Source organism: Pteronotus mesoamericanus, unplaced genomic scaffold (genome assembly GCF_021234165.1).
Source record: "Pteronotus mesoamericanus isolate MK-2021 breed Mesoamerican mustached bat unplaced genomic scaffold, CSHL_Meso_final contig_94, whole genome shotgun sequence".
NCBI classification, from domain to species: Eukaryota; Metazoa; Chordata; class Mammalia; order Chiroptera; family Mormoopidae; genus Pteronotus; species Pteronotus mesoamericanus.
In genome coordinates this window covers 1,518,007-1,530,529 of record NW_026555285.1, presented here as the reverse complement: position 1 = coordinate 1,530,529, position 12,523 = coordinate 1,518,007, and the positions used below count along the sequence as shown (strand labels likewise).

The 12,523-nt window shown below is 39.7% G+C and overlaps 1 protein-coding gene across 1 annotated transcript; it reads right to left on the bottom strand.

Annotated features, from left to right (window-relative positions):
* Positions 1 to 2,464: 2,464 nt before the first annotated feature.
* LOC129081010 (nucleolin-like) lies at positions 2,465 to 5,350 on the bottom strand. Its single transcript, XM_054586594.1, is given in 5 exon segments — positions 2,465 to 3,203; positions 3,205 to 3,581; positions 4,277 to 4,849; positions 4,852 to 5,200; positions 5,202 to 5,350. Coding segments are annotated over 5 exon segments (2,187 nt in total).
* Positions 5,351 to 12,523: the final 7,173 nt, after the last annotated feature.

Sequence of the window (12,523 nt, the reverse complement as noted above, 5' to 3'; positions counted from 1 at the left end):
GACTGGGTGCAAGCAGTGAAAGGGTTTCCAATCACTCTAGTATGTTCTATTATACTGGAATAATTTTATTTTGTTTATTTTTAAAACTATTTTTATTACATCAGATTTCTAAAATATTTGAATAGGTAATAATTCCTGGTTAATAAATCACAAACTATAAAGATAAATACAGTGAAAAGTCTCTCTACCCTACATCCTCCACCTTGTTTCAAGTAGCCCTCCTCCAACACAGAGTTAACTATGATTATATTGTTTTATTTTTTAATTTAATTTTAATTTATTTTTTCAAATACATTTGTCTCTGCCTACCTCCCACCACTTTCCATTGCCCCTCCCTCCTTCCCTCTCTCAGCTCTTCCCCTTTGGTTTTGTCCATGAGTCCTTGCTATATGTTCCTTGACTTTCCCCTTCCCTTCCTTGTCCCTGCCCCCATTCCTCCTTCCCTCTTGTCTCTGTTGGTTTCTTTTCCTTTCAGTGTTTCTGGTCTTATTTTCCTTGCATCTTTGTATTGTTGGTTAGGTTCCACTTATAGGTGAGATCATATGGTATTTGTCTTTCACCCCCTGGGTTATTTCACTTAGCATAATGCTCTCCAGTTCCAGCCATGCTGTCACAAAGTTTAGTAGTTCTTTTTTTCTTTCTGCTCATAGTACTCCTTTGTGTATATGTACCATTACTTTTTGATTGAATCATCAACTGATGGGCATTTAGGTTGCTTCCAACACTTGGCTATTGTAAATTGTGCTGCTATGAACATTGGGGTGCATAGGTTCTTTTGCGTTGGCATTGTGGTGTTCTTAGGTTATAATCCCAGCAGGGGAATCACTGGATCAAAAGGCAGTTCCATTTTCAGCTTTTTGAGGAAATTCCACACTGCTTTCCACAGTGTCTGCACCTGTCTGCATTCCCACCAACAGTGTACTAGGGTTCCCTTTTCTCCACAGCCTCACCAGCACCTGTTGTTTGTTGACCTGTTCATGACGGTCAGTCTAACCGGTGGGAGGTGGTACCTCATGGTGGTTTTGATCTGCATTTCTCTGATGGCCAGTGATGCTGAGTATCCTTTCAAATGCCTCTGGGCCCTCTGTATCTCCTCCTTTAAAAAGCATCTGCCCAGGTCCTTTGCTCATTTTTTAATTGGATCGTCTGTCTTCTTGGAATGGAGTCCAGTGAGTTCTTTATATATCTTAGAGATCAAACCTCTATCTGATGTGGTTGGCTCCCTTTTCATTTTGCTGATGTTTTCTTTTGCCATGCAGAAGCTTCTTATTTGGATGAGGTCCCACTTGCTTATTCTTTCCTTTATGTCCTTTGCTTTAGGAGACATATCAGTGAAAAAATTGCTGCATGAGATATCTGAGAGTTTCCTGCCAATGTTCTCCTCTAGGACTTTTATGGTGTTGTGACTTATATTTAAGTCTTTTATCCATCTTGAGTTTACTTTTGTGTATGGTGTCAGCTGATGATCCACTTTCAATTTTTTGCATGTAGCCATCCAGCTCTCCCAACACCATTTGTTGAAGAGGCTATTATTGCTCCATTTTATGCTTCTGCCACCTTTGTCAAATATTAGATGCCCATATAAACCTGGGCTTATTTCTGGGCTTTCTAGTCTGTTCCACTGGTCTATGGGTCTGTTCTTGTGCCAGTACCAGATTGTATTGAGTATGGTCACTCTGTAATGTAGTTTGATGTCCAGTGTTGTGATCCCTCCTACTTTGTGTTTCTTTCTCAAAATTGCTGCGGCTATTCAGGGTCGTTTATGGTTCCATATAAATTTTTGAAATGTCTGTTCTATTTCTGTGAAATATGTCATTGGTATCTTATTAGGGATTGTGTTGAATCTATAAATTGCTTTGGCTAGTATGGATATTTTGATGATATTAATTCTTCCAATCCATGAATATGATATATGCTTCCATTTATTTGTGTCTTCCTTAATTTCTTTTTTCAATGTTGTATAGTTTTCTGCATAAGGTCTTTTACATCTTTGGTCAAATTTATGCCTAGGTACTTTATTTTTCTTCTTGCTATATCGAATGGTATTTTTTTTTTCTGATTTCTTCTTCTTCTATTGCATTGCTGGTGTACAAAAATGCCTTTGATTTCAGAATGTTGACTTTGTATCCTGCTGTTTTGCCAAATTCACTTATTAGGTTGAGGAGTTTTTTGGTGGAGTCTACAGGGTTCTCTATGTACACTATCATGTCATCTGCAAACAATGATAGCTTTACTTCCTCGTTTCCTATTTGGATGCCTTTTATCTCTCTCTCTTGTCTGACCGCTGTGGCTAGGACTTCCAATATGGTGTTGAAAACAAGCGATCATTTCTTTAAAAAGTTTATGTGAATATCCAGTCAAAACCAACAGGGTAGCTCTCTTGAAATGTTAACTCTCTGGATTTCCAAGTAGACCACAGGACTGTATACTGTCTTAGAATATCCTTCGAAGGCTCTGTCATTGATCAGGTAACAGAGTAAAACCCCAGAGTCCTTTCTTTCAAATGGAAGAAGGAAAGACAGGAATAGAAGAAACTATCAAACTTGGTCTTCTTTCCTTGTGGTTTGTGGTCGCCTCTGCCCCCTCTGCCTCCCCAGAAGCCTCCCTGACCTCCAAAGCCTCCCTGGCCTTGGCCACCAAATCCTCCTTGGCCTCCTCTGCCACCATCTCTGCCTCCAAAGCCACCTCTGCCTCCGCCGTGACCCCTGAAGCCACTTTCACCCTTAGGCTTAGCCCAGTCCAAAGTGACTTTATTTCCATCAATTTCACCATCTTCCATGGCCTCCTTGACTGCTTTGGCATCTTCCTTACTGTTGAGATCTACAAAACCAAACCCTTTGGAAGATCCAGTCTGCCGGTCTGTGACTATCCTGGCCCGAACAAAGCCATCAAAGCACTCCTTTAATGTCTCTTCTGTAGTCTCCTCAGACAAACCTTTGACAAACAGAGTTCTGGATGGCTGGCTTCTCACGTTAGGTGATCCTCTGGGTCCTTGCAACTCCAGCCTGATTGTTATGTCCTCAATTTCTCTCTTATTACAGGAATTTAAAGCCTCTTTAGCAACTTCAAATGAAGCAAATTCTATAAATGCATACCCTTTAGATTTGCCATTTTTGTTCTGGGCCACTTTGATAGAAGTTGCCTTCTCAAATACTTCCTGAAGAGTTTCTTCTGTTGCACTGTGGGGGATGTTGCTTAAAACCAGTTTTGAATTCACCACTCCAAGTGATATTCTTACCACCTCTATAGTCTTGATTTTGACCTTTCTCTCTGGTGTAGTACAGGGAAATGGATTGCCCATCTATTTCTGTTCCCTGTTTTTCTTCCAAGGTTTTCTCCGAATCAGCTTCTGTCTTAAATTCAATATATGCAATTCCTTTACTCTTTCCATCCTTGCTGACTAATCTAATCTCCATGGCATCTTCAAACACTTCTTTTAATTCTTCCTGAGTAACTTTATAAGGCAGATTTTTAGCCAAAATTGTTTTTGCACCTCGATCTTTTTTACTGTCTTTTCCTTTTGGTTTTTCTAGTTTAATTTCATTACCAAAGACTTTTAAAACAGTGACAAACAACACGTGCTGGCGAGGCTGTGGAGAAAAGGGAACTCTAGTCCACTGTTGGTGGGAATGCAGACTGGTGCAACCACTATGGAAAGCAGTGTGGAATTTCCTCAGAAAGCTGAAAATGGAACTGCCTTTTGATCCAGCGATTCCCCTGCTGGGACTATACCCTGAGAACACCAAAACGCCAATACAAAAGAACCTATGCACCCCAATGTTCATAGCAGCACAATTTACAATAGCCAAGTGTTGGAAGCAACCTAAATACCCATTAGTAGATGATTGGATCAAAAAATTATGGTACATATACACAATGGAATACTACGCAGCAGAAAGAAAAAAGAAGTACTAAACTTTGCGACAGCATGGATGGAACTGGAGAGCGTCATGCTAAGCGAAATAAGCCAGGGGGCGAAAGACAAATACCATATGATCTCACCTATAAGCGGAACCTAACCAACAATGCAAAGAAGCAAGGAAAATATGACCAGCAACACTGAAAGGAAAAGAAATCAACAGAGACAAGAGGGAAGGGGGGGCAGGGACAAGGAAGGGAAGGGGAAAGTCAAGGAACATATAGCAAGGACTCATGGACAAAACCAAAGGGGAAGAGCTGAAGGAGGGAAGGTGGGAGGGGGCTAGGGAAAGAGGTGGGGGGAAGGCAGAGACAAATGTATTTAAAAAGTAAATAAATTAATTTAAAAAAAAACAACAGTGAGTTCCAAGGCTTTTTCTAGGTCTTCAGCAGATTCAAAATCCACATAGCCAAACTTCCTAGACATACCAATTCTGATATCCACAACAGCAAGATCGATTTTAGCAAACACATCACTGATACCCATTTTTAATTCAGAAGCAGATTTGCTGAAGTTCAGGTTTCCAATAAAGAGATTGAAAGTTTTAGTTGGTTCTGTGGTTTCCACTTTCTGCTTCTTGGCTTCAGGAGCAGCTTTCTCTTTGGCCATTTCCTTCTTTTGTTTTCCAGGTGCTTCTTTGACAGGCTCTTCTTCCTCTTCCCCCTCCTCCTCTTCCTCCTCTTCCTCATCTTCATCGTCCTCCTCTTTGTCTTCATCCTCTTCATCTTCATCCTCACCTGTGCTCTTGGCCTTCACAGGAACAACTTTTGAGGCTTTCTTGCCTTTGGTTGGTACAACCACCTCCATAGGTTCTTCTTCAGAGTCATCTTCTTCATTGTAATCCTCATCGTCCTCATCTTCATCATCGGAGGCAGCAGTGACAGCAGCAGCTTTCCTCACTGCTGGCTCAAATTCATCCTCATCTTCTCTTCATCCTCATCTTCATCTTCATCATCATCCTCCTCATCATCCTCTTCACTGTCATCCTCATCTTCCTCATTACTGTCTTCCTTAGCATTTTTGCCATTCTTTGCTCCCTTGGCTGGAGTGGCTGCTCCCTTCTTACCAGGGGCTGCCACCAGTACTTTGCCTGGCATGCCTCCCTTCTTGCCTGGTGTGGCTACTGCTTTGGCTAGCATAACTGCTGCCTTTTTGCCAGGAGTTGGCATAGCTGCTGCCTTTTTGCAAGGGGTGACAACTGCTTTCTTGGCTGGTGTGGCAACCGTAATCTTCTTTGCTGGGGAAACAATCACCTTCTTTCCTGGAGGACTTCTTGCTTTTCTGAGGAATGATAACCTCTTCTTCGTTGCTTTCATCATCTTCATCCTCTGACATTTCCTCATCTTCACTATCTTCTTCTACCTCCTTTGGAGGAGGGGCAATTTTCTTGGGGTTGCCCTGGTTGTTACCAGCCTTTGAGAGCTTCACCATGATGGCCAAGTGTGTGGCGAGTGAGTGGTGCAGAAGAGCCCAAAGGAACCTAACGACATTGATGGCGACAGGGGTATTGAAGATCTGGAGCGCGTATCTTGCGCTGCCAGCTAGAGCTTGAGACTGAGGCGAAAGCTATTTTTATTTTTTTATTGTTCAAATACATTTGTCTCTACCTTCTTGCCACCACTTTCTCCTGCCCCTTTGATCCCCTCCCCCACCTCCCTCCCTTAATCCTTTCCTACTTGGGCTTTGTCCATGGGTCCTTTATACATGTTCTTTGACTTGACCCTTCCCTCCCCTGTCCCCAACCCCTTCTCCCTCCTTCCTTCTTGATTTTGTTGCTTTCTTTTTTCTTTCAATGTGGCTATTATATTTTCCTTGCTCTTTTGTTTTGTTGGTTAGTTCCCACTTATAGGTGAGATCATATGGTATTTGTCTTTCACCTCCTGGCTTATTTCACTTAGGATAATGCTCTCCAGTTCCATTCATGCTGTTGCAAAGGGTAGTAGCTCTTTTTTTCTGCTACATAGTATTACATTCTGTAAATGTACTATAGTTTTTTGATCCACTCATTTACTGAGGAGCACTTAGGTTGCTTCCAGCACTTGGCTATTGTAAATTGTGCTGCTATAAACATTAGGGTGGATAGGTTCTTTTGAATTGGTGTTTTGGGATTCTTAGGGTATAATACCATACACATGGATTAAAAAAAAAAACCTGTGGTACATTTACACAATGGAAAACTATGCAGCAGTAAAAAAGAAGGAAAATTTACCTTTTGGGAAGGCATGGATGCACCTGGAGACTATTATGCTAAGTGAAATAAGCCAGGAGGTGAAAGACAAATACAATATGATCTCACTTATATGTGGAATCTAATGAGCAAAATAAACTAACAAACAAAATTGAAGCAGAAACATAGATTCATGGAACAGACTGACAGCTGCCAGAAGGGAGGAAAGAAAGGATTCTGGATGAAAGAAGGTGGAGGGATTAGTCAAATAACATATATGCATTACCCAGGGACATGGACAATGGTGTGAGGATTGCCTGAGGGAAGGGGCTGGATAGAGGTGGGCAGAGAGGGGAAAAGTGGGAACAACTGTAATAGCATAAACAATAAAATACAATTAAAACAAAAAAAAAGGTTGAGAAAGAGAGGAACACAGGTACAAAGGGAAAAAATAAATAAGTATCTATCAATCATAGCCTTAAATATAAATGGATTAGATGCTCCATTCAAAAGATAGAGGGTAGCTGAATGGATATGAAAACATGACCTGCACATATGTTGCCTATAAGAGATTCACCTCAGAACAAAAGAACTACACAAACTGAAAGTAAAGGGTTGGAAAAAAAATGTTCCAAGGGGAAGCAAGATAGTGGAGGAGTGAGTGGAAGTCATATTAACCTCCTCCCAGGACCAACCTGGAATTAAAACTAAATTCTAGAGAAATCACCTGGAACAAACAACTGAACAATAGCATGAGAGGAGCCTTATAACCTTGGACAGACAGAAGAATCAGCTTTAGGACAATCTAACTGGTAAGGAGTGTGGTAGACACTTGAGAAGGGTGCCCATGGGCAGCAGCACCAGAAGGATATTGAAATGGCCAGTTGGAGCCCTCTGAGAAGAGCGTGGTCTAAACCATAAGTGGAGATCTCCAGCATAAAGAACCAGAGCCCAAAAAGTACACAGATAACAGCCAGCTGTGATAAGCAGCAGGGTTCTCTCTGCCATGCATGAACTGCTGGAGAGGCAAAGAGCTGTTTAAAGGGCCAACACACAAATATTTATTTGTAGCCACTTACTCTGGGCTTCAGCAAAGGTGGGGGCAGTGTGGGCTACAGATGCCTGAGGAGAGACTGGGGAAGGAGGCTTTGGGAAGAGATCTGAGATAGTAGCCGGTGGCATCCTGGTGCTGACTCATTCCCCATGTGACAGAAGCCATCCTGCTCAGGCAGACAACTCCCCTGAGAGGCAACAGAGTGAGAGGACACAATAGCCCTGCCCCCAGGAGGGACTCGACCTGACGAAGTGCAAAGTGGTAGCCACAGATAGTAGATCTTTGGGTAAAGGGGCCCAGAATGGTCTAGAGACTCTTGAGGAGAGACTGGAGATGGAGGCTGTGGGGAGACAATGGAGAGCGTGGCTGAAAGAATCCTGGTGCTGACTTCTCCCCCATATGGCAACAGACATCTGCCTCAGGCAGACCATTCTCCTGAGTGGCAGCAGTGTGAAAGGATACAATAACCCCACTGCCAGGAGGGACTCTGCCCCACCCTGTGGTGACTAAATCTGACTGCTGAGTGCAGAGTGACTAAATTAACAACAGAAGGAGACAGTCACAGACAGTAGATTCCTGGAAGTCTCAAAGAGACTGCCTAAAGTCAGACAGGGTCAACCTCTGACATCATCAGAGGCAGATCAAGAAAGCAAAAATAACAGTCTCCTACCATAGAAGTTCACATCACAAAGTCAGGAAATCAAGACAGGTCAATTTTAAAGGTAGAAGGCAAAAATAAGTCTCACAAATAGTAAGAAGACAAAGAAACACCCCACAGTCAAAGAGAAAGGAGGAATTCCCAGAAAAAGAACTAAATGAAATAGAGGCAACTATCAGATATTGAGTTCAAAACAACGGTACTATGGAAGCTCAATGAGCTCAGCAAGCTCAGAGAGAACTACAAAACTACAGGGAAACTATGAGGAACTTACTGAAAAATATATTAGCATGAAAAAGGACATAGAAAATATCAATAAGACGCAAGAGAAAATGAAGAATACAATTTCTGAATCAAAGAACACAGTAGAAGGAATCAAAAGCAGACTACATGAAGCAGAGAATCGAATAAATGAGCTGGAGGACAAGGTAGAAAAAGCTCCCAGAAAAAGCAAGAAAATGAAAAAAGTCTCAAAAAGAATGAAGAGGCAATGAGGGAAATGCTGGACAACCTGAAACATAATAATATCCATGTAATAAGGATACCAGAAGAGAAGAAGAGGAGCAAGGGTTAGAGAGCCTGTTTGAAAAAGTAATGATGGAAAACTTCCCTAATTGGAGGAGAGAAAAAGTCACGCAAGTCCAGGAAGCACAGAGGGTCCCATTCAAGAGGAACCCAATGAGGTCTACTCAAAGACACATAATTAAAATGGCAAGTATCAAAAACAAACACAATCCTAATGGCAGGAAGGGAGAAACAGGTAGGGAGATACAAAGGAGCTGTAATACAGCTTGCAGCTGACTTCTCAACAGAAACACTACAAACCAGAAGGGACTGGCAAGAAATATTCCAAGTAATGAAAAACAAAGGCCTGGAACCAAGACTGCTCTACCCAGCAAGGCTCCCAAATAAAATGGAAGGTGAAAAATGGAGTGTCCAAGACAATAGAAGTCTTAAAAATACACATCTGCCACACCAGCATTGTGGAATATGTTAAAGGGACTGCTTTAAGAAGATGAAGATAAAGGGTCTAGGAATACCCAGTTCCTTTCACAGTCACCAATAGTTGATATTACCAATATTTTTAATACTTAATCTGATTGTGACACTGATGTGTTATTTTAATTGCTACTTTATTATTTGTTGAAACTAAATCTGTTTTTGTAGATTTCTTGCCTATTTCTATTAATTTTCAAAAGCTTTAAATGACTTTTTGGTATTCTTTATCCATTTTTTGATTAAATGTTTGTAGAATCCCCTCCATAGAAAACAAATACTATTAACCATTTTTCAGATGTGTTGCAAATATTTTCTATTCTATTACTTTCCCTTTAACTTTTTTTATACATATATTATTATTCAGTCTTAAATGTTTAATATGGCCATATTGTCAATATCTTACTTTGTAGCTTCTGGGCTGGAATATGTTACTTCAGGATAAGAAGAATATTATTTTGTATTTTCTGCTAAAACTCCTTAGATTTTACATATTGATTTTTAACTCAGCTGAACATTTGTTGTATAATGTGTGAAATAGGGTTCTATATTTGTTTTATTTCAAATAATAGTGGTCCGTGTGCCTTATTTGTTGAATAAACCTTATTTTCCCCATTGATTTGAAATATCAATTTAATCATATATTATGTTGCTAGACACATATATACATTTGTTTCTAGAATGCTCATTTTATTTCATTCATCTACTTGATTATTTCTGTGGTGGTGTCATGTTGTTTTAATTGCTGAGACTTTATAATGGATTTAAAGTTTTTAATATTTTACAATGGATCTTGACATTTAAAAAATAAATAAAATCAATCTGCATTTAAAGAAAAGACAGAATGAAAGAAAGAACTCCTACCTTCTGTGACAACATGAAAGGAACTGGAGAATATTCAGCTAAGTGAAATAAGCCAGTTGGTGAAAGACTAATATATGATCTAACCTATAAATTGAATATATTCCACAAAATAAAGTAGCAAACAAAATAAAGCACAGGCAAGGAAACATGAGGCAGACTGAAAGTGACCAGAGGAGAAGGGGAAGGAGGACAATGGTGGAAAGAAGGGGAAGGGACTAGACAAAGAACATGTATGAGTGACCCATGGACATGGACAACAGCATGGAACTGACTATGGGAGAGGGGGCTAGGGTGGGATGGGTGGGGAGAGCAAAGGGGAAAAATTGAGACCACTGTAATAGAATATACATGCTTTAAAAATTAAGAAAATAAATTAAAAATTAAAAAAGCTGGTTAAGTAGTGCTCAAAATTTTTAAAAACAATAAAAATATATCTTTTAGACTAAATATATATATATATATACACATACACATACACACACACACACATATATATATATTCTAAGCAAGTGGACAGCAAAAAAAAAAACTGTTGTAACAACATTTATATCAGCCATTTAGAATTCAAAAGAAAGGCCATTAAAGACACACAGAAGGACACTTCATCATACTCAATGGAAGAATCCATCAAGAAGACATAAACATTGTAAACCTATATGCATCCAACATAGGAACACCCAAATATAGGCAGAAAATCTTGGAGGACTTCAAGAAAGATATAGACAGCAATGCACTGATAGTTGGGGATTTTAACACCCACTGTCAACAATGGATAGGTCTTCCAAACAAAATATCAGCAAGGGGTTTGAGGCATTGAATAATACCCTATATCAAATGGACTTAACAGATATGAACAGAAATTTTTATCCCAAAGAAGATAAATACAAATTCTTTTCAAATGTACATGAAATGTTTTCGAAGATAGACCACATGATAGGACACAAAATGAAACTCAACAATCCAAGATATTGAAATCACAACAAGCATTTTTTTCAGGTCACAAGGGCATGAAGCCAAAAATCAACCTCCAGGAAAACTCAAAAACAATCAAGTTCATGGAGACTGACTAGCATGATATTATACAATGAATGTACTAATAGTAAGATGAAATAAGAAGTGAAAAAGTTTCTGGACCCAAGTTAAAATGAATACAAACAGTCAAAACCAATGGGGCACAGCAAAGGCAGTTCTGAGAGGGAAGTTCATAGCAATTCAGGCATACCTAAACATTTCAAATAAATACCTAACCCTATATCTACAAGAACTGGAAAAACAGTAACAAATGCAGGCCAGAGATAACAGGAGGATGGAAATAATCAATCAGAGAAAAAGTCAATGATATGGAGACTAAGAGGACAATTCAAAGGATCAATAAATTCCAGAGGTGGTTCTTTGAAAAGATAAACAAAATCAACCAGCCTCTAACCAGACTCATCAAGGAAAAAAGAGAGGACCAAAATAAATAAAATCAGAAATGAAAGAGAAGAGATTACAACTGACACCATGGGGGCGGGGGAGGAAAAGGGATTGCAAGAAATTACTATGAACAACTATATATGCCAAGATTTGAAAATCTGTATGAAATGTACAAATTTCTAGAAACATATAATCTTCCAAAACTGAATCAAGAAGAACAGAAAACCTGAACAGACTGATAACAGCTAGTGAAATTGCAGTAGTAACCAAAGGACTTCTGGCACAAAAAAATCTTTGGATAGGACAGTTTCACAGGACAATTTTACAAAACATTTAAGGAACAGCTAGCCCCTGTCCTTCTCAGACTATTCCCTCTTCTTGGAGTCCAAAAAATCCAAGAAGAGGGAATGTTCCCAAACTCTTTTGAGGCCAGCATCATCCTACTCCAAAAATCAGATCAAGACACAGCAAAGAAAGAAAACTATAGGCCAATATTGCTGATGAATATAGATGCTAAAATTCTCAACACAATATTGGTAAACTACACATTAAAAAGGTCATACAGCATGATCAAGTGGGATTCATTCCAGAGATGCAAGGATGGTACAATAGTCACAAATCAATAAACATAATACATCATATAATTGAAAGACAAAAATCGCATGATCATATCAATAGATACTGAACAAGGATTTGATAAAGTACAACATCCATTTATAATATAAACACTCAGCAAAGTGGGATGAAAGGGGGCATACCACAACATAATAAAGACCATATACGAAAAACCTACAGCCAACTCAATGGGCAAAAACTAAAAGCTTTCCCACTAAGACTAAAAACAAGATAAGGATGTCAGCTTTCACAACTTCTCTTCAACATAGTATTGGAAGTTCTAGCCACAGTGATAGGACAAGATAAAGAAATAAAAGGTATCCAAATTGGAAAGGAGGAAGTAAACCTATCACTGCAGATGACATGATAGTGTACGTAGAAAGCCCTAGAGACTCCACCAAAAAACTACTCGATTTATAAAGTGAATTTGGCAAAAGAGTGGGATACAAAGTCAATATTCAGAAATTGAATATATGGGGGAGAGAGAAGATGGCAGAGGAGTGAATGGGAGTCATGCTGACATCCTCCCAAGACGAAACTGGAATTGCGACTAAATAGTGGAGTAATCACCTGGAAAACAATGGAACGTTAGTGGGAGAGGAGCCTTCGAGCTGCAGACAGTGGATTTAACTCTCACACATCCCAATGGGTGAGAAGTGCTGTGGAGGCTCGAGAGGGTGGGCTGGGAGCCCATGGGCACTGGCACCAGAGGAACATTGAAACGGCCAGTTAGCTTCCCCCTAGGAGAACGGGATCTGAATCATAAACAGGGACCCCTAAACTACAGCAGCTAAAACCAAGAAAATACAGAAAAAATGCAACCCCGAAACGCTT